This window comes from Mesoplodon densirostris, chromosome 2, assembly GCF_025265405.1.
Source record: "Mesoplodon densirostris isolate mMesDen1 chromosome 2, mMesDen1 primary haplotype, whole genome shotgun sequence".
NCBI classification, from domain to species: domain Eukaryota; kingdom Metazoa; phylum Chordata; class Mammalia; order Artiodactyla; family Ziphiidae; genus Mesoplodon; species Mesoplodon densirostris.
In genome coordinates this window covers 43,009,933-43,032,334 of record NC_082662.1, presented here as the reverse complement: position 1 = coordinate 43,032,334, position 22,402 = coordinate 43,009,933, and the positions used below count along the sequence as shown (strand labels likewise).

At 41.9% G+C, this 22,402-nt stretch overlaps 1 protein-coding gene across 4 annotated transcripts in view; it reads right to left on the bottom strand.

Annotated features, from left to right (window-relative positions):
• The window catches only part of ELAVL4 (ELAV like RNA binding protein 4), a 153,315-nt gene that overhangs the window by 19,877 nt on the left and 111,036 nt on the right, over positions 1–22,402 (bottom strand). For all 4 annotated transcript variants that reach the window (XM_060083358.1, XM_060083348.1, XM_060083367.1 and 1 more), the window contains exon 3: positions 6,292–6,395. In XM_060083358.1, the coding sequence (XP_059939341.1) occupies positions 6,292–6,395 (104 nt within the window). The remainder of the gene's footprint in view (positions 1–6,291; positions 6,396–22,402) is intronic.

Sequence of the window (22,402 nt, the reverse complement as noted above, 5' to 3'; positions counted from 1 at the left end):
GCAGTGAACGCTTTTCTAATCCTGGTCCTCAAACTCAGGTTAAAACCCAAACAGCTGTCCCACTGCACGGAAAGGGTTAGGATCCTACATCCTCAAATTCCATTCTGGATCACTTTTTACTGAAGGCTCTCAGTGTAACTTGTATATCAATCCAAACTTTTGGTAAACATATCCCTCTTTTGAAGCTACTACAGAACCATCTACTTTTCTTTGTTTCTAATTAATGCAACACAGAGCTGGACTACTGCAACTGCATTCAACAGAGTGCTTCCTAGAAAGAGGCTGGAATTCAGAAGCTGCTCTTGTAAATGCCCTGCAGAGGTTCAGGATTGCGACGGGCATCCACTGCGGGTCCAGGAGTACTGGGGATCATCTTCCAGAACCCACAGCCATTTTGCTCAGTGCTTCTCAGCGTCTAAAGTGATCTCTGTTGGAGACAAATGGGGAGTGGGGTGGGGGGCTGGAAGCTAAACAGCACTTCCAGGGCCCTAAACAGGGCAAATAATCTCCACTGGGTTTATGGTTGAAATGCTGAGAAAAGACCTAATTTTGGGTCTTTGGCAGGCTAGTCAGTGTAAGCCCATGGTCCATACCGCATGCCTCTCTCTCTCTTTTTTTTTTTTTTTTTTTTGCGGTACGCGGGCCTCTCACCATTGTGGCCTCTTCCGCTGCAGAGCAGAGGCTCCGGACGCACAGGCTCAGTGGCCATGGCTCACGGGCCCAGCCGCTCCGCGGCATGTGGGATCTTCCCGGACCGGGGCACGAACCTGTGTCCCCTGCATCGGCAGGCGGACTCTCAACCACTGCGCCACCAGGGAAGCCCCCCCCATGCCGCTCTGACTCACATGGATGGAAGAATCTCCAGGGCACTGCCATCCCTAGGTCACCGAAGTCCTAGGACCTAGCTCAGGGCCTGGAAAGCAGGGGTCTGAGAAGATACGATCTGAAGTCAGGTCTGTCTCCTGATTGATGGCAGAAGCCCCGAACCACAAGTCTGTTCACTGAAGAACCTGGAGGAGCCATGCAATTCATCTGTTTGCTTTTTATATATCTTCCCTGACTAGGGAGTATAACCCATGTGTGCACAGAACCAAATACACACCCACACACTTACAGAATGCCTGTGCCACAGAGTAAGCAGGCAGTGAGACATTCCCACACTGATGACCTATTGCCAGAGTTATTTTTAAAACATTTTTTTCTTATTCCAAATCTCACTTACTAACTGTGTGATCCTGGATAAGTCTCTTAACCTCTTTGGGCCTCAGTTTCCTCAATTGTATAAAGCAGAGAATCACTATTTTAAGAATAAGAGCTGGGCTTCCCTGGTGGCACAGTGGTTGAGAGTCTGCCTGCCGATGCAGGGGACACGGGTTCGTGCCCCGGTCCAGGAGGATCCCACATGCCATGGAGCGGCTCGGCCTGTGAGCCATGGCCGCTGAGCCTGTGCGTCTGGAGCCTCTGCTCTGCAACGGGAGAGGCCACAACGGTGAGAGGTCCGAGTACCAAAAATAAAAAAAAAAAGAATCAGAGCTGATGTGTGTAAAGCATCTAGCCCTAAGGAAGCTTCAAGAAGTAAATGTTATTAAACATGTGTAGGGGTTAGAATACTGTTGGACACAAAGTAAATAATATAAGGTATCATTACTATCATTATTATTATTATTTCCTTTCAAGCTCATGCTTACATATTAAGTAGCTCCTCTTCTGGAAGAATCTTTCATGGCACCTTTGGATGCTAACTCAGCTCAACTGCTGGCCACTTGTGTGCCTTCGGACAAGTCACTTCATCTCTGAGCCTAATCTCCAAGAGGCGTGGGAACCTGGCCACTTTCTCCCACTAAAGAAGTTATAATCCGAAGAACAAATCCTCTGCAGTCATGTGTTTGCAAACATGTACTAGATGGTTCCAAGGAGGTCTCTGTAATGCATGCTTCCAATGAAGATACTTGTTTTTTTTTTTCCCCAGATAGGCAAGTTATCTGCAGTCATCCACACTACTTAGAGGGTCTTATTTAAAGAAGCATTCTCAGGGTTTCCCTGGTGGCGCAGTGGTTGAGAGTCCACCTGCCGATGCAGGGGACACGGGTTCGTGCCCCGGTCCGGGAAGATCCCACATGCCGTGAAGCGGCTAGGCCCATGAGCCAGGGCCACTGAGCCTGCGCGTCCGGAGCCTGTGCTCCGCAACAGGAGAGGCCACAACAGTGAAAGGCCTGCGTACCGCAAAAAAAAAAAAAAAAAAAAAAAAAAAAGAAGCATTCTCTTTCTCTGCTTTGATGCTAAGATTGTATTCTCCTTGAGGACAGGGGCCTGGTCTTGCCCTCCACGTGCCCTCAGTATTCACACACAGTCACATTACATCCCTCTTAGTAAAGGGGAAACGAACATTTGTTAACAGGGAACCATCGTTTGTGGGCACCTTCTACTAGCAGCCTAGTAATGAATCATTCACTTTCAAAATGCAAAACAGTGTTTGTGTATTTAAATTTGAGTTCAGAGGCTGCAAACTGTTTCTCCGTAAGTCATCTCTTAAGTTTTGTTTGTCCCAGCAATGCCACTACTGGGCATATACCCTGAGAAAACCATAATTCAAAAAGAGTCATGTACCAAAATGTTCATTGCAGCTCTATTTACAACAGCCAGGACGTGGAAGCAACCTAAGTGTCCATCAACAGATGAATGGATAAAGAAGATGTGGCACATATATACAATGGAATATTACTCAGCCATATAAAGAAACGAAATTGAGTTATTTGTAGTGAGGTGGATGGACCTAGAGTCTGTCATATAGAGTGAAGTAAGTCAGAAAGAGAAAAACAAATACCGTATGCTAACACATATATATGGAATCTAAGAAAAAAAATGTCATGAAGAACCTAGGGGTAAAACGGGAATAAAGACACAGACCTACTTGAGAATGGACTTGAGGATATGGGGAGGGGGAAGGGTAAGCTGTGACAAAGTGAAAGAGCGGCATGGACATATATACACTACCAAATGTAAAATAGATAGTTAGTGGGAAGCAGCCGCATAGCACAGGGAGATCAGCTAGGTGCTTTGTGACCACCTAGAGGGGTGGGATAGGGAGGGTGGGAGGGAGGGAGACGCAAGAGGGAAGAGATATGGGAACATATGTATATGTATAGCTGATTCACTTTGTTATAAAGCAGAAGCTAACACACCATTGTAAAGCAATTATACTCCAATAAAGATGTTAAAAAAAAAGGTTTTGTTTGGCTTGCCTACATAATGCTCTAAACATTTTTGAGTTGGTTTTCAACCTTTAAAAATTGGGAGATTTGGCATAAAATATCTAGCTTCTGGTTTCTATTGAATAAGTGGAAGATCTGGCAATGATCTGGGTTTAAATAATCAGTAGTAGCCGAAGAACAGCTGCCCTTTTTAGTGCTCTCCAGCTCACTATAGTCTCCACTACTCCCTCAGGGCTTTCTAGAACTATCCCTGAATCTAGCTGTTCATCATTAACCTTCAAAGCTTAGGAATTAACTCTTGGTTTGCCTGCATCTATGCTGTACATTACATTTGAAGTCGTGTGTTTTGCAGGAAGCAAAAGGAGGGACAGACTTGACGGAAGTTTGCAAACATGTACTACATGATTCTGAGGAGACCTCTATGGTGCATGCTTCCAAAGAAGATACTTGTTTTTTCCAGATAGGCAAGTTATCTTATTCCTTCATGGGAATAAGAGCAAAGAGATAAATCTCATGTCACTTATCAAAGCAAACTGAAGCAGAAGAAGTAAATAGTGGCCTGAAAGGCAGAAAAGTAATTTTAAAAAATTAATAAATGATGAGACTATTAACAGCACACCAAAAGGGTTTGCTTTTTCCCTTTCCTTTAATATGATTTTTACCTGAAACACTGTGTCCCTTTAGGAAAGGAAAGAAAAGTTAATAAAGGAACCTATCACTCAAACTTAATTTTTAGTATGGCAAATAAACGCTTTAATGAAAGGGCTGAAATCCCCAGGTTTGCACATTAAATTTTCATTCATCGTAGAGAATGGAAATTATTGATTCAGCCGTGGCATCATGCATTTTGAATCCTACAGTGCCTCGGAAGCCCACGTTGCTGCTGGGTGCAAATGTGTTGGCAGCATTTTGATGCAGGGTGAGCACAGGGTGGGTGAGGGAGTGGGGAAAGGGATATAGATATGGGAAGGAGGCTGACTGGTTCTTCACAGAAAGAAAATAATCAATGTTCCTTGTTTCTAAGATCCACTGAGACAAAGCACTTCTTCTGATGGCATCATGGGCCAGGGGGGTTGCATTCTGAGATCAGAAAAGCCGGATCCACTCAGCCTTTTGGGAATCTCCAATGGCTTCATGGAATACTTTATTTAAAAAAAGCAGAATGGATAGCTAAGAATTTGACCTTAAGCTCTTGGGGAGGTTTGGGTTTTAAGAAAACTGTAGAGGAAAGAAAAGCATCTTTCTCAGTTTAAGATGAGGGAAGAGCATCAAGGGAAGAGCAAATGTCTGACATTCTAATGCTGAACTAGATAACACAGAAAAATCAATCAAACCCACAAATACACCTCTCAATCTGGTGTGGCCTCATCAAAGAATCAGGGGACAAGAGCATCCCATCTCAAAGCATTGAAAATAGGTATGTTTTTCCTTTGAAAGAAAGTAATGCTCCTGTCTCTCAGAGGACTACCCCATAATTAATCAACTCTCGATTATTTCTCCTTTACAGAACTCACAGGGACTGATTCTAAGCTGAGACTGAGGCAACCTGTGTCAAGCCCATTTTGGGGTCTTTGTGAAGCCCAGACTGTATGAGATCAGGAAAGCGATCATCTTTAGAAAATAAGCTAAATTAAACTGCAAAAGTAGAGTGGCTTAAAAGAAAGGAAAGAAGGAAGCAAGAAAGGAAGGAAGGAAAGAAAGGAGGAGGGAGGGAGTGGAGTAAGAAAGAAAAAGAAAGAAAGAAAGAGAGAGAGAGAAAGAAAGAAAGAGGAAGAAAGAAAGAAAGAAAGAAGAAAGAAGGAAAGAAAGATATAAAAGAGAGAGAAAGAGAAAGAAAGATAACCACATAATATATTCCAAAAAGAGAAGGTTTCTGTTTTGTTTTGTTTTTGTTTTGATTACCTCCCAGCTAAGATTTTCTTACACCAGTAGCCTCCTGTCAGTCTGGATGTTGGAAAAGTAGCTCTGTTGAACCATAAAGTTCTGGTTTTGTGTTTTCAAATGCTGAGAGCTGGTGCCATCTATAGATTTCCATTCTGGGAGAGGTTTCTCTTTTGTCCTACTTTGCGTCAGACCTGCTGTCGTGAGGATAAGAGCGCCCAGGAGACACCTCCCCATGGTTTAATAGGCTATGAAGGATGGGACTCATTAATCGGCTGGCAGCTGCCCCCAAACAGGATGCTGCCTGGAGGTGGGGGAAGAAGGGAGAGGGAGGCTGAGGAAGAGGCAGGCTCCATCCAGGAGACCACCACTGGCTGTCAGGGGCCAGGGGCCGAGAGCAAACAGCACCACCTCCTCAAGGATCCTCACAAGGTGAAGTCTGAATGGAGAGAGTGACTATCCAGCCACAGAAATGTCCATTTGGAGGAGCAGGCTCTGGGGGACTGTTTTTCTTTTTTGACTTGAAACAACCCCTCCTGAGATGTTATCTACCAGTCTGATTATTTTTGGATTGCTAGAATGTTTACTTTTTCATTCCTCCCCAGATGTTAGAGTACCTGTCCCTATTACACCAGTGCATTTCTTTTAAACTGATTTTTCCTTTTCAAGCCTTGTGTAGGAGGGTCCTCTTCACCTTTAGGTAAAACCAAGATGCTTGGCCTTGCGTGTGAGGCCCCTGCCCACCTCCTATCCTCATCTTTTCATCATCTCCCTGCTCAACCTTAGGCCATAGTGTGTTCTATATGTTGTTCCCCACTCACAATGTTTATATACATTTTCACAGCTTTGCATGTGTTGTTCCCTCTGCCTGGAACAGCTTCTTCCCTTGGCTCTGCTCTGACCATCTTTGCAGGCTTGAGTTCACAGGCATTCTTGATGGGGGTAGTCATCCCTGGCATCTTACCTGCTCTCTGGATTGGAGGTCCCACAGCTTGTGGTCCCCTCCCTCTACTCCACCCTCACCTCTTTCTTCTGTATTGATCTGTGTCCCTCACTTAGTACAGTGGATGGTAAGTGTCCTTTGAATAATAAATAAAGAACGCCACTGCCAGCTCCCTCTTAGCCTGAATTTATTAGATCAAAGGAATGAAATTTAACCAGTGCCTCCCAAATAAGGAGCTAACATGTAACCTCTTACCTTTATGGTTTTGGTCTGGAGTCTGAGTCCATTTAAAGTGTTGATGGCTTTCTCTGCATCCTTTGGATCAATATAGTTAACGAATCCATACCCTAAACTCTGTCCTGTGGAAACATTTTTTAAAAAAGAGAGAGAGAGAGCTCATTATCTTTATAGAGGTAACACTTCCCATTGCAGTGCATCAAAACCCTCTAGTACATGGTTCCTTTTATACCAGGGTTTACTCCCAGGTTGAGAAGTTTCTAGTTCTTCCATCTCTCACTCTCGTCAGCCTTTCAACTCACAGGAGCTGCCCCAGCTGGGAATAGGTAAGTGCCCCTGCACGTCCACACCATATACACACACGTGTCCACTTAATTGGGAAGAGGCAGGGCAGGGTAGTGGAAAAAGAGCAGGTGTGGTTTGTTAGAAAGAGATCTGAACTGGAGTTCTGGGGCTTTTCCTATCAGCTGTGGGACTCTGAAGAGGATTCACTTAATCTCCTGTTTTCCCCGGACGTTTCTTCTCTGCAGATAACAGCACTTGCCACAGACAGGTTTGAGAGGGTTAACGAGATACTGAGCATGCAATGCCTACCTAGAACATAGTAGCTGCTCAACAAAAGACAGCTCTGCTATGCTCAGTCCTGTACAATTGGGACAAGTGCTGGATGCAGTAGCTGTGTCTGCTGCCTCAGTCATGCCAGCCATGCCTACACTCAGAGGACTGTAGCAAGATCCGAGCAGCAAAGACTGGAGACATTTATAGTGAAGACATGGCCAGAATTTAAAGCAGTTGCAACAAATCATTCATTGCCCTCATCATTCCCCCAGCCTAAGAACAATAAAAAAGGCGGGGGGGGGTTCTACTGGAAAGAACTGGGGAGCTCCTAACACGAAGGAGAGAGGGCAAATATACTCTGCAAAGAGGATTTAGCTACTTTAGGTGAAGATGGCATCAACTTGTCTGAAAAGAGAGGTAGCAAGTGACAGGGCTCCCCCCCAAGTGAAATAAAAATAATGTGCTTGCGATCGTGCCACTGATTATAAATAGTCCATCAGCTCTGCCATGTGTCATCAGCCAAAAATATCATTAGGAAACTTTACATTTTCTGACATACTCTTTAAGAAATACAGAGCTTAGGGTGGCTGCAAAACCAGCTTGAACTTCCCAGGCAATGTTATTGATTTGTGGGCGGCAGCAGAGCCGAAGGGGAGGAAAATGACAGGACGTCACATGTCAGGAAAGACTGATTACATAAAGCTCTCTTTGGAGTACACTCAGACCAGGGCTGGGAGACAATACAGCAAAAAGTCTGCCATGTCCTGGTGACAGGAGCCCACTTCAGCAGCCAAAAACTCTTTCCAACAGCTTCTGTTTTGCTGGTAAATGTCTGTGTTTGTGTTGGTCGTAGGAGGGAACCTGGGAAAACAAGTTGGGTTCCGGATCAGAAAATGGATGACTTTATTATCCTTTATAGGGTGGAAGTAAAGAGAATCATGAGGAAACTCAGTTGTGTTTTTGTCCCCCAAATGGAAAACCCCAAATGACCATACATTAGGATATTCCTTCTGTTTTGGAATAACAGGGTTAGAACAGGAAAGACAGGAGCAAGCTTCGCCAGATGTGCCCTTCACCAGCCAGAATTAGTAACTGAAGAAGGGGGAGAAAATGTTGAGCACGCTGTAGCTAGCGGGGCCCTTCTCTTTCTATTTCACTGTGTTATGTGTGGTGTGTGAGAGGTGTGTGTGTATGAGTGGCGAGTGCACGTGTACACACACATGCACGCACACACAGGAGAGTAACAGTTAGAGAAAGAGGTGTGTGTGAATACAAGACCCTGCTACATGTTCTCAGAAAATTTTTTGCAAATCCAAAAATACATGAGACTAATTCATTGGTTTAAAAATATCATTCATCCTAAATTCAGCTTCACCTCATCAAGCCTAGCTAAAGTCACCTAATTAAATCTATTTTCATCATGCGAATTTATCAGTCCTATTTACCTTGTATATAAGAGAAGCCTTAAAAATTGCTGTAAAATAGTCTTAGTTATTTCTTTTAAACAGTCATGCACCAAATTGAGGGGCTTTAGAGGGCACTTTTAAAGTAATAATCTCAATGACAAACCTTATGTATGAGTTCTAGGAAACAGGCCAGACAGAGTCAATCTATCCAAATAAATTTAATTTGTATAAAATTAAAATGAAATATGAAAAATATAGACAAAACACTCACCACTTAACTGCACTTAACCACTTAACAATGACTCATTGTACTGATGGAATATATGTGGAAGAATTTATCATGCCTACCAGTGGTGCATGTTCCCTGGTATACTATCTTTGTTTCCAATTATTCATATATTTATGGAAATCTTAAATATATATAGTGGCTATGATTTTTATATTCTATATTTTATCTTTATTTTAGAACATTGCTTCAGGAGGAAGGAAAACACACTCAGATTCTAGGAAGGTTCTGAAGGTCAAGTGAAGGAAAGACTCCTGCCCAGCAAGATACACCATATCTACGCACCTGCCTGTGTAGTCCCAAACCCACCATCACCTTAGTACCCGACTGCAATTAGCACAACTGTGTTATGCTCACCTGCTCTAAGTTTAGAGAGAGACTGCATTTAACGTCAAGAATAAGGGTGCTTCGGGGAAAACTAAAAACTAGATGAACACCGTTTCAGAAAGGAAAGGGATAAAAGATCAGAGGTTTTCCTTGGTATGAAATAATGAACTGCAAAATCTAAAACAGGACACTGCACTGAACGGGAGGAGGAGAGAGGTGGAAAGGCTTGCCTGTGAATTGAAAGATATGAGATAAACTGGCAGCACAATAAAACTACCTGTGGTTAGCCTAGTTCATGAACAGGCTTCTTTACGTGCTTCTTTGCCATCATAGAAGGAATTCAGCTAAGTCTCATAAAAAATACTCAGTGGAGCTAAGCATATTCTTTTAAAACACTCTTGAGAGGATTAAATCCCTAGGTAGAAAATATAAAAACCCAAGCCTCATTTCTTTCAGAAACTGTTTTAGTAGTGAGGGAGAGTAAAATGAGGAAGAATTTTACGTTTTAATTTTGGTGGCCATATACTGGTGATAGGCTTTGGATTTGCATTTCTGTATTTAAATTGTACACAGAACATAGAAAAATACAAATGAAACATATTCACAAAGAATACCAACACTATTTCTACGAGGACCAAGAGAGCCACCATGCTGAGAAGGCCCAGGGGACCCAGTCTGGAGTCTAGAACTAAGTGTGTCTATCTGCATCCCAGAAATAGATAAGGTTTTTTTTTTTCTTTCTTCTACTCAAATAGCTTCATCGTCTCCCTTTATCAGCAGCGGCAAGATTTGACCAAACAGGTATGGCAACAGTAATTTCAGAACAGAAAATTAAAACAAACTTTAGTTTGCTCCCAGTCTATGAGCTTATTTTGATAGCAAGCCAAGCATACAAATTAAATCATTGAAGTTATGTTTACTGAATCATCAATAAAGAAAAAAACAAAATCATTAAAGACAAGATAAAATATTATAAAATGAAGACTACCTCCAATATTCAGAAATTATAGTGAGTGCCTGCTCCTTGATGCCCAGGTGACCTACAACCCTTACTTGTGACCAGTCCGTAGCAGTCCTGACCAGCAGGCTTGGTGGGTAAGAGGCCCAGTGACCATGAATCGGCAAGAAAGGCATTCTTGGCAGTTTGGGATAGAAACTTAAAATTAGAATGTAGTTTCCAAGGGAAAACTGTTATACATAATGGCTACATTTTTAAGGCACTTCAGTGTATTTTGGATTAAACAGATTCTTGTTTTTAACAAGCTTTTCTTAAATCTGCACCTGAATATTTCTATTTTTTCAACTGCGCACATGTGCATATACACACACAAAGACACGACGTGTCCTCGTACTACAATGTGGCAATATTTCTCTTCTGTTATAATAATTTCTATACCTAACTTCTCCCCTTAGAAAGCAAACACTTCTCCCTACAAGAACTAGTTTCTAAAGTCTGCGTACTTGAATATGGCAGGTACTCAACAAATATTTGATAAGGGAACAGATGGATACATACACTTGTACTAATTCTCCATTGCTGGAAGCACATGACCAGGATGTGTTTATGTTTGGAGGGAGAAGAGGATGAGAGGGGCACCTGGGGAATTCATTTCGTATTTGTGAAAAAGGGAGAGCAGGACAACAAGCTGACATCAGGGACTGGAAAACACAAACAAAATATGTCCTGGTTGGTTCCCCTCTGGCACAGATCAGGTGAAAAATAAAAACCATCCTGGCTCAACCTTTCCAAAGAAATCCTGAGTTTCCAAAGTGCCTTTCCACCCATTATGTCTCATTTGAGTCTCCCAACAACCCTGTGGGAGAGAGAGTCATCATTTATAGATGTGGAAACTGAAGCTCTGAGAGAACAGCGGTTTGCTCTACTATCCCTGAATAGCTGAAACTGAGTCTAGATCAGGGGTTGGCAAACTGTTTTATGTTTAGGGTGAGATAGTAAATAGTTTAGGATTGGTGGGTCCTCCAGTGTGTCATGATGACACTGCCATTGTAGCGTGAAGGCAGCCATGTACAATATGTAAACTAATGAGCATGGCTGAGTGCCAATAAAACTTTATTTAGAAAAAAAGAGGCAATGGGCTCAATTTGGCCTTTGGGCCATAGTTTGCTCACGCCTTGGTACAGATCTTTTGACTCCAAATCTAGTCCCCTTTGCCATCACCACAGTTACTCCACTGGAACTAAAGTGTTGTTGACAACTATACTGAGGCCCTGAAATATCTCTGAAGTTGTTTTGAACCACCTGAGAAAAAAGTAAATTACCTCAATAGTTTGTGTTAAGCACTTTTATTGTATTCAAATGCTAGGAAATGTCACCATCATAGCTGATTATAACCCCTCATTTCCCAGTCATTCTGGATAGAAGTTGTTTTCCCTTGCCTTCGGGGTCCTGGGGGTTATGACAGCAGGACCCTAAATATGACATCCTTATGGCTGATGGCAGCAGGGAAGCTGTCCCCTCACAGGGCTGACCGGGAGGAGCCTCAGCATTTCTGTACTGCCAACCTGCACACATTGCTCTTTCTTTCTTCAAAACCCATCATTCTCCAGAAACCGAACAGCTACTCCCCTCATCTGCAAAGCCCTCAAGGGGGCAGCCAGATGGGTACCTGCTGTTGATGAAACCTTCTGAGTTGAGTAAGGAATTTTTGTGGATGTTGGAACCCCTAGCTCAGGCTGAAATTCTGTTCTCAAAGCACATGATAAAATCCCCAGTCACCTCAAGATCACCTGCAGGGCAGTAATCCACATGCTGGGTTAACCTCAGCCAACTTCAGATCCTAGGACTCCCTCCCTGCCAGTCCTGAGATGACATTCCCTGTTGTCCACTGCCTTGAAATCTACTTCAACACACCCTAAAGAGGGTCAGAGAGCTCTGAGGCTGTTACTGCATGTACTCATGTATGTGTGGCCCCAAACTGTACTTGCTGTATATCCTTGGTTAATTCATTTAAGCTTCACCAGCCTGTTCCCTTATCTGGAAAAACAGGGATAATCCCTTATCTTCACAATCAAAGGATCACCGTGAGGATTAACTATATTAACATGTGGATGAACAGAAGCTACAATTTATTCAGTGCCTACTTTGTGCCAGGCACTCTGCTAAGTGGCTTACTAAAATTACCTAATTTAATCCTGTGCAAAATGGGTACCATTAGGCCCATTGTAAAGATAAGGAAAGTGAGGCTAAGAAATGTTAAATAACCTGCCCCAAGTCAACCGGGAAGTAGGCCTCCAGGCTAGGATTTGAATGAACTCAGGTCTGTGTGACTTCCCAGCTCATGCCTTTTCTCTACAGGGTTTGGTCTCTCTGCAAAGGCACAGCAGTGTCTGGCATCAGGCAAGAACTCAAGGGGATGCACACGCCTTGTGTTGGGAACTCTTCCCTTTCTTCACAGTGACTGGGATGCTTTGAGATTCTAGAGCATCCATGGCTCTGTTCCTTCCCAGCCCACCTCTGTGGGTGTTTACATTTGCTGGACAGTCTGAGTCTTGGATTTTCTCCTGCAAACTCAGTGTTAGTAGAGCCAACTAATCAGAGGATTTATTTTCTTTTGGTAGTTCACACAATTCCCTCAAATTAAGTATGGTTTAAAGTCCTGCTACTCTAAGTGTGATGCCTGTACCAGCATCACTGGCATCACTGGGGACTTGTAAGAAATGCAGCTTCAGCTTATTGCTCTGTGACCATGGCTAAGTTAAATGAACCTCCACACCCTGATTTCTGAGAAAACTACACATCTAATTTGTAGTCACAGGGAAGGGAAGCTCTGACAGGAAAGCTCTCAGGATTTCTTAATATATGCTATTTCTTTTCATCCACAGATTTTGCATTCTTACTTTGCCCCTTTTTGCTAGAGTAATCTCATCTGCAAAATGGACTTAATATTACTTTTTTTCATGGTGTTATTAGGAGTATTGAAAGTGATAATGCATGTAAAGTGCCTGGTATATAACAGAGGCTCAGTAGATGCTGGTTTCTTTTCTTTCATCTCCCATGCCCCAGTAGATACTGCCTTATGCCGTTGCATCTGAGGATGCTATCTTCTGAATGAGGCCCAACCTCCTCAAAGGTAGAGAATGTTTCTGATGCTTTTCTTTCACATTGGAGTACATAGCATGCAATAGGCATACTAATTCCACAAATAACTGACACCTACTACATGCTTGATACTATGAGTGTGCCTCCAATGACCAAGAAATTGTTCCTGCCTTCAGGTGACTTGTCTCTCTCCCTCACCCCCCAATCAGAATATCAATTCACTGATGGCGGAAGCCAAGTATTTTTTGTTCTCTGCTATGTTCCCAGAGGATGGTGGTAAGAGATATGGAACCAGATCCCATGAGACACATCTGAGAGACCTGTGGACTTTAACCTTGAAGGAGAGAAGATTCTAGGGGTGCTCAAAGCCCCTTCCAATACTTGAAAGGCTGCATGGGAAGTCAGGGGTAGGCTAGCTATGTGGTGTCCCGAGGGAGAGAATGAGAATCGGGCAATAGAAGAAAGTGAGGGAGTAGATTTTTGCCTTGATAAGAGGAAGAACTTTCTACTAATGATTTTATAAGGATACAGGCTGCCTTGTGAGGTGGTAAGGGCCCCCTGACTAGAACTATGCAAACAGATCTACATTTTATCAGGAGATATTGCAGCAGTTAACAAGATCAATTCATAAGATACCTTCTAATGCTAAGATACAAAGGTTCTAAATTACATTTATTTGAGACCCCATGCTCACAGTTTATCTTGATTTCTAACTGAGAAAATAAAAATAATAGAGAATATTTATTAAGCACCTACTGTGGGCTAAGCACTTTACATATATTATTATTTAAATCTTTACAACCTCTGAAGCAGGCATTTCCATCCCTGTTTTACAGAAGGGGAAACCGAGGCTTCAAAAGGAGAAATAACATACCCAGGGTTATTCGGCTAGAGAATAGTAGCCAGACCCATCTGACTTCAGAGCCTGTGCACTTTCTGCTGTGCCCTGGTTTCTTCAATATGTGCTGATTTGTGTGTTAAGCACCTGCCCTGACACAGCACAGTGTGCCTGAGACTTTGAGAGAGCCTGGGTTTTCTAGTACTATCTCCAAGTCTTCATTCTTTCCATTAAATTTCAATATATACCCCAAAGTATCCCATTCCCATCTTCCACATTGGTTGTGTCTGTCAAACTGGATCTGGTAGGTCATAGAATGACAGTCTTGGAAAGGACTTAACTATCAATCATCTTTGAGTCTCTTCTACAGATTTGGCAACTGAGGACCAAGGAAGAAGCAAGCAGTTCATGGTCTAGTAAGAAAATCAGAACTGTGAATCAACAACTATAGTAGACTGTGGCTAAGTGTTGTGACCGTGAGAAGGAGAGAGGGTTTTCTGGAGGATATAACTGAGTTGAGACTAATTTGAAAAGATTGATAGGAGGTAGCCAGGCCATAGACAGAGAAGGGCATTCCAGGAGGAGGGGGCAGCTTAAGCATCTATCCCTTGAGGAGAGAAGACTGCTATTCAGTTTATAGCTATCACTTCCAGGAGGCCAGTGCTGCTGATGTCAACCTGAACTGTCAATATCGATTCTAAGTTGAGTGCTCAGATGTATACATGAGATCTCTCCATTCCTCTGGCACAGATTCAGGAATCATTTAGACATCTGAAATTTTGAGTGCCTCTGCTCTCTGCCAACAAAAAACACGATAAAAAAAAAAAAAAAAAACAGGACCCAGCCTTCTTATTCTGAATTCCCAAAGTATTTAAAATTACATTGAATCAGTACTTGGTTATTTCCAGAGGCTACATTCTGGCTTCCTAAGCAGATGAAATTTCCCAGTTGAGAGCTCATCATGCGGCATCAAGATGACAACAAGCAAAGCACTTGGTCCATAGTGGGCATTCAATATAAACTTGTCGAACTAAATGTATTTCTCAGTGAACCCTAAGTTCCTTAGGGCAGGGACATGGGTCTTATTAATCTTGGTACAACCAATGTCTGGCACATAGTAGGCTTTCAGTAAATCTATGTTGAATGAATGAATGTATGAATTCAATAAGCAAATGAATAGTAACAAAATAGTTATCATTTTTTGAGTGCTTACTATGTATACTGAGTGCTTTATTTCTTTTTTTTCCAGTTTTACTGAGGTATAATTGACATATAAGCTTGTAAGATCATACACACTACCATATTTAAAACAGATAACCAACAAGGACCTACTGTATAGCACAGGGAACTCAGCTCGATATTCTCTAATAACCTAAATGGGAAAAGAATTTGAAAAAGAGTGGATACTTGTATGGGAATAACTGAATCACTTTGCTGTACACTCGTAACTGTGAATCAACTATACTCCAATATAAAATAAAAATTAAAAAAATAAAATAAAGTGTACATAATGATGATTTTATATATATATATATATATACATCTTGTGAAACAATTCCTCCCATCTAGTTAATTAACACATACTTATCTTTTTTTTTGCAGTGAGAACATTTAAATTCTACCTGACTGCTTAATTTGTATCATCTCATCTGCCCCCTAAAACAATCTTACAAGTTAGGCATTGTCACTGCCATTTACCATTGAGAAGACATGTCCAGAGGCCTCAGATCCCAAGGCACAAGTCCCTCTGACTCTAAAGCTCATACAGGCTTTCAACAGAGCTTCTTGATTTCAGAGACGATATCAACCAAACTGTTCAAGTAGATGTAAAACAATACCTCTGTTACTGGGGTGAGGTACATGGAAATTCAGAGTGTATATGATGATTTCCAGGAGTCCTGAAAGCAGGAAGGACCAGTTACAAAGCTACACTATTTCATAAGGAAAGCCAACCAACCAGTTCTCAAAGGAGTATTTTTTTAAAAAACTTACTCTTTTGGTTTGTTCTATAAAGTAAGTTGCTCCAAGTGACAGATCTTCAAACATACACTTCAATAATAAGCCTCAATAAATGAAAAAACTGAACTAATCTGAACCTTATTTTTCTTCTGCCTGTTCAGGAAAGAAAGGCGATTCATAGGATAAAAAGGTAGTATCAAGTACTTAGACTTAGTTAAAAAAAACCAAAAGGAAAAAGTATTCTAGGTAAAGTACCAGGGAAAATAGAAGACTCAGTGACAACTAGCTTACCTTCAGCATTTATCACACAAAAAGAAATGTTCCGACTGATGACCCTGGGGCAATAAGAGATTCTTAATAGAAGCAACATTAAATTAAATTATGTTCAGAATACTCTTACAGACAGGAAAGAATAGGCACATATTTAAATATTTTTAACGAGGGTCAAAACAAAAAGAGGAGGAATTTGGCAAACTCCCAGCTAGCCAGAGAAATGAACTAGAATTCTTAACTCTTGGTTGGCTTACTCTCACATGAAACAGAGTTCTCGATGTCAGACAGACAAGACCTTCCCCCTAGAATGGATGTGAACCAACAGGTGATTCCAGAACTGCAGCTGATGTCAGAGAAGGGTTTAGCAACAAAGGAAGAGGAGGCAGAAAAAGTTATCAGGTTAATACTAATTACATACACTGTAATCAGCCTTTGGGCAAAATGAGATTGTCTATGGGTGAAATGTCTGTGGGTGAAAGAAATTGCTGTATTTAGGCACAAAGAAAATTACTTCCAAAACTCCCATCAGACACTATTCTTATAAAGGGCAGGTGGAGGCTCCTGATATCATATTGGGATTTAAATTAATTAAGATAAGTTATGTGAGAGGGCTTGGCTCAGGAAGATGTTTCAAAAATATTAACTGAATATAAATCTATTAAAATTGCCTTTATTCGAAGTAAAAGAAAATTCATGGCTCTCAGCAAAGGAGGTGAGATAAATAACTGGTCTGTGCAAAGCTAAGTCAGGATGTCAAATATGAGTTGCAGACGAATTTTGTCTGAAAACCTTTGCCAGTGCCTTTTCCGAACTAAGGGCATGGGGTTCTCTGGCCTTGGACTTAACCACTAACGGCTGTGTGGAACTCCCCGTCCCTACCATCAAGGAGTTCAATGATAGTGAAGTACCATCAGGAAGCTCATGACTGTGGTCTGAAAGCTCAGTTTGGCTCCAACAAATGTTGAAAAAGAAAGAAATTCCCAGATGCATGAAAAAGAAAAGAAATAAGAAGCAAAAGTATATTTTCCCTTTTCTTCACCATTCAGCTTACAGTTAAGAAATAAGACAAAATAAAGAAATCAAAACCCAAGAACAAAAGAACTCACACAGAAATGGGTCTGTGGAGTAAGAATGGAGGAGGGAAGCCATATTCTTTTGCTATTTTTTTTTAAAAGCTAAGGGCTTCTGGGGGAATGGCTGCACCAAGCAGGTGTGACCAGTTTCATTACACTGAGTCAAAGAGGTGAAAATGAAGGAGTGCCTGAGATCTGTTTGAGAATCACCAAATGTAAACACCTTCTAATGGCTCAGCTCTTTCAGGTGATGGAAAATGAAACGTCACCCTGACAGTCAGGAGACCAAACAAACCCATAAATTAAATAATTCCCAGAACATACCCAGTACTCAATAATTTTCAACAAAAATGCCTAGTATGTGATGGGACTTTGCTGGTGCTAGAGAGATGGACCCATATGGCATCATCTTGTGTCCCTTTTGGGAGTCGGCAACACTTTCCTGGGACACCAAGGCCTCCACTTGCCCATCCACATGCAGTAGATGACCCCACCTCTTTCTTAACAAAAGAAATGAGGTCATCAGGTAGTAACTGGCCCAAACTGTCTTCTTCCCTTCTACCCGGAAAACTTTTCCCTAATGGAGCTCCATTTCTCCCTCCTGGCTAAGAATGTACAGTCCACAAACTGCTGGAGAAGAAAAGCTTCTTTGGGTAATGTTACATATTATATACCATTCTTTTTAAGATTTATAACACACATTAGCACAGACTCAGAGAAGTAGTGATAAAAAGAAACTCCTTTATAACTTGGTTTACTTCAGTTTCCCAAACTCATGCGGTCACATAACCTATTTTAAAAAACATATTACCTATTAAATACCTTTGGGAAAGACTTTTAGATGGGATTCCCAAATGAACATTACTCTTTCAAACAGGACTGAATACTGTCTCAAGATATAATTACCCTAAGGTGGGGGGGTGTATGGACCCTGACTCTGAGCTACAGTTCCTAAGATACCAGAGGCACCAGCAGAAAACAAGGAGACCAAGCCAGAGAATACCTCTAAGGTCTCTTTTCACTGTCATAGTCCATGATTCTGTTTCTCAGAAGACATCACACAGACTTGCTTCTGGGATAATCTAGACACAGGACAGAAATGCACAGTGGGGAGGGCGTCAGACATCTGTGTATATATTCACATGTTAGTACACATTGTACAAGTCTGGTTCTAGCTCACTATGTATCAGTAGTCAGCATGTGACGAGCTCAAGGTGTTTCACTAGGAGAACCAAAGATCCAGAGGAAAAACAAAACAAAATAGTGTGTGGCTATGTGGACCCCAAGCAGGAACACACACTTATAGGTACGTACATACAGGCATAGACATGAACACTATCTATATTTAACAAACTAGGCATACAACCCTGGGAGGCAGTACAGTACTGTAGGTAAAAATAGAGATTTTGAAGTCAAACAAACATGGGTTCAACTTTTCCCTGCCACTTAGAAACTGTGTGACCTGGGACAAGTTACTTAACCTTTCTGAGTCTGTTTCCTCACCTGTTAAATAGAGCAAATAATACCTCCACCTTGCAGAACTGCTGTGAGAATTATATATGTCAGGTGCTGTTCTGAGTGTTTTACATATACTGATGCTCACAAGAATCCTATCAATATCCCTACCTTACAAATGAGAAAACCGAGGCACAAATAGAGTAAACATTTTCCTGCTATACAGCTAGTAAGTGGTGAGGTTGGAATGCATACAGAGGCAGCTAGCTGTTAATCACTAGGCCCTCCTGCCTCACACAATCCTGGATTATAGTAGGTCCACGATATTCCCCTGGAAGACACAGACACACATACACAAATATATAAACACCCTACACCTCCTCTTCCTCTCTGGCTTTTCAAATCTGCTGTTTTTGTCATTAGTTTATTACACGATGCAGTTCAAGTGGGCAGCATGCAGACACCAGCTTCCCAAACACAAGGATCCTGTGTGGCTGCTCAAGGAACAGAAGAACAAATTCAACCCTGAGAAATGTTGGTTCATTCTGAACGATGACTCACAGCCGCTATTTTCACAAACAGCCTGCTAATTAAACTTTCTTATGAACTCTGCTAACCAATTTTTCCAATGCATGGAGAAAAATCATTCATTATAGACCGGAATCCAAAATCTAATATTAAAGTGCATTAGGGTCTGTGGCATTGTAATTTGATCAGCTTGAGCATTAATAACAGTTACACACTGATGTCTGAGAGAGGTAATCAGCTTTTGTTGAGATGTACGTAGATAACTGAACAAAACATTTGGAAGGCAGACTAGAAAGCAAAGCTAGCTTATCACAGGGGTTTTAGTATTTACTTTACCCTCAGAAATCCCCTGCTTACAATATCTTATCTTCCAGGTGACCACAGTAATATCCTGAATTGGTATAGTACTTTAACGACTTAATGACACATTAGCAGCTCATCTGATGTCACAACACACAGTAAGGTGGAAAGAGCCAGTGTTATCCCCATTTTGTGCACAACAACCTGAGGCACCGAACGGCTTGATCCACTGCAAGCCCCAGAGCTAGAGCTAGAACGAGAACTTGGTGGATCTTTCTATTTCTTCATGTTGCCGCTCATAAAAGTGGCCTGATTTTTAAAACAATCTCAGAAACCATCCTGACATTTTCAAATATTGAACTAAAGGCTTTAATTTACAATCTTCCAGAACCACTAAAACTGCATTAGTAAAGTGCATTATTACTGTAGCTATTTCTGAGGTTTACTGGGATACATCCTACACAGCCACATTCACAACTCAGGATGAAACAGCAGAATGCAGGGAACCTTCTCTGTGAAGGACTTCTATCCCAATTGGCAGCAGCATGTGGTCAGAGAGACACAGGTACACAGACAGCTTGGCCACCTGCCAACTGTGTGACTTCAGGTCAGTCATTTTAAACTCCATGAGCCTTGGTTTCCTCATCTGAAGAATGGGGTCACCATTACCTCTTGGGGGCAAGGTCAGGATTAAGTGAGATAACAAACATAAAGTGCCTGGCTTCTAGCAGTACTTAATAAATCTGAGTTCCCATTCCATCCTCCTGCCTTCTACTTGGTCCTTGGAATTACATACTGAGGACTGAACCAGGACAGAAATCCACTTTCCCACTCCTCTCCACTCCTCTCCTTTTGTCTGTTTGTTGGCCCAGTGGTAGAACACTTAGAAAGAAGAGGGAAGGAGTTATGGGATAGAAGGGGCCCCTCACATTTACAGGTTGTTTTAGTTTACAGGTGTCTTTATCTGTCACCTGGTTTGAACTCACAAGTACTATCCAAAGAAGGTAGGGTAAGGATTTATCTTTTTACTGTATATTGAGAAAATGGAGGTCCAGGGGAATACAGCGACTTATGCAAGGCCATGCCTACATCTATTAAGTGTGTGTGTGTGGAGGAAGGGGGTTGTGGTGTAGGACTTTGACTGACATCTGTCTCACTTCTGGTTAGTCCAATGCACTGCATCTGGTATTTTTGACCAGGAAGTTGGTGCGTGTGTGTGTTTGTGTGTGTTGGGGAGTGTAGAGCTCTTGGGTAAGTGCTCATTTCTTTTGTACTTAAAGGGTGGCCTGTCTCATTGGGAAGGCTCCACTGACTGGTGAGGGGCACTGGGAAGAGAAAAGGCAGCTGAGAACTAGTTGTCTTTTCCAGGGTCAGGACCAGGAAGTGAGAGTGACATTCATTTTTTCCTCTTTGTTGTCCGGCTCAGGGACAATGGGGAACCTGCCAGGATTCAGTGTAGGAACCCTCACCAGGGAGATGGAAGCAGAGGACTGACGTTCCTGTGTGCCCAACCTTGGGAGTGAGGGGGAGGGGGAAGACTGCAGAGACTCAGAAGCCACCAATACCTCAGTCCAGGGCAGCAGGCAAAGAATCTTGCTTCAGGACGCCTCTTTTGGCACACTGTCTACACCTTATGTTAATGAAAACAGGGACTCCACTCAGGCAGCTTCTCTGTGTGGCTGCCTGCTCTGGCCATAAAAAACAAGTCGATCAATCCAACATGGATTTAATTTGAAAAAAGGAAAACTCTATGTATGTGATTTCAGGCTTCATATCCTATCCTGTAGTAGAGCTGGCAGTGGGCTCCACGATCAGAGGCTCTAGTGAGTGTGGTGGGAAGGCGAGAAGGGCTGAGATCCTGGTTACCATTTGAGAACGGGATCAAGGTTGTCACCATCCATATTTCCTTGACATAAAGAAAACACAGACTAGGGGGCCAGGTGGTCTGTTACTTCTCAGACAAGTCACCTAGTGACATATAATTTACAAATTTTCTCTCTGGTCTCCTTTTACCATTCTACACCCATTTCCCTTCTACCTTGTTTTTTAAAAAAATCTATGGCTATTTTAATTTTAGCTCTTTTCCATCTCATAAGCCAATTCAAATCCTTTTTGGATCAAATGGCATATAAATAAATAAGGAGGCAGGACAGGAAACAAGCCAAGAAAATAAAAAAGAGAGGAAGAAAAAGAAAGGAAAATAAGAAGCCAAATGTTTCTTCTTTGGGGTGCACTGGCCTTATCTGTAAAGTAAGTATAGACATTGCCTATATTGGCTACTTTAATAGGGTCAGAGGAGGTACTGAATATAAAAATCTTTGAAAATAAACATGAAAGGCAAATATTAGGGATTATTAAGTATATATTGTATGCTCATACTACCAATGAAATTATTTAATCTGATTTAAGACGTTTGTGATGAGAAATTCTATTAGCAGCCATAGGAGTTAGGGTAATTACCCTAATTAGCTGCATCCACTTAGTGTAAATGGTGCCTTGTTCCACCAGACAGCCAACTAAAAACAAGGACCAAGCAGAAAACCAAACTTATAAATCAGCAAGAAATTGAAGTAGGTGGAAAGAGAGTCACTCAGAGAACATGGCCCTGACCTCAGCAAGAAAAACAATGATTCTCAAATCACAGACACCATGGGAAGTCTGAAAGTTGTCCACCTCCTGTGTTAGGTCAGGTTATTTATTAGCAAAGTAGAAGGAACACACTTTGGAGTCTGACAGACTTGGGTTCAAATCATAGCTCCAGAACTTATTAGCTATGGCCTTGGATAAATTACTTAAACTCTCTGAACTTATTTCATAAATACAAAGGCGGTACTAACTTTATCCCACAGAGTAGTCCTGACTATTCTATTCATTATCCCTTGAAGATATCTCTGAAACTTGGCTCAGCTGTGTACTGGTCTGTGTACACAGACTATGATGTACTCTCGACCAAGTTCAAGGCTTGCTCCTACTTGACGCTTGCTCTGAGAACCCCAGCCCACAGTGATCTTTTTATCCTTTGAACACCCATAGCTGATGTTTTCTTCATCTTCATTCAGCAGAGGC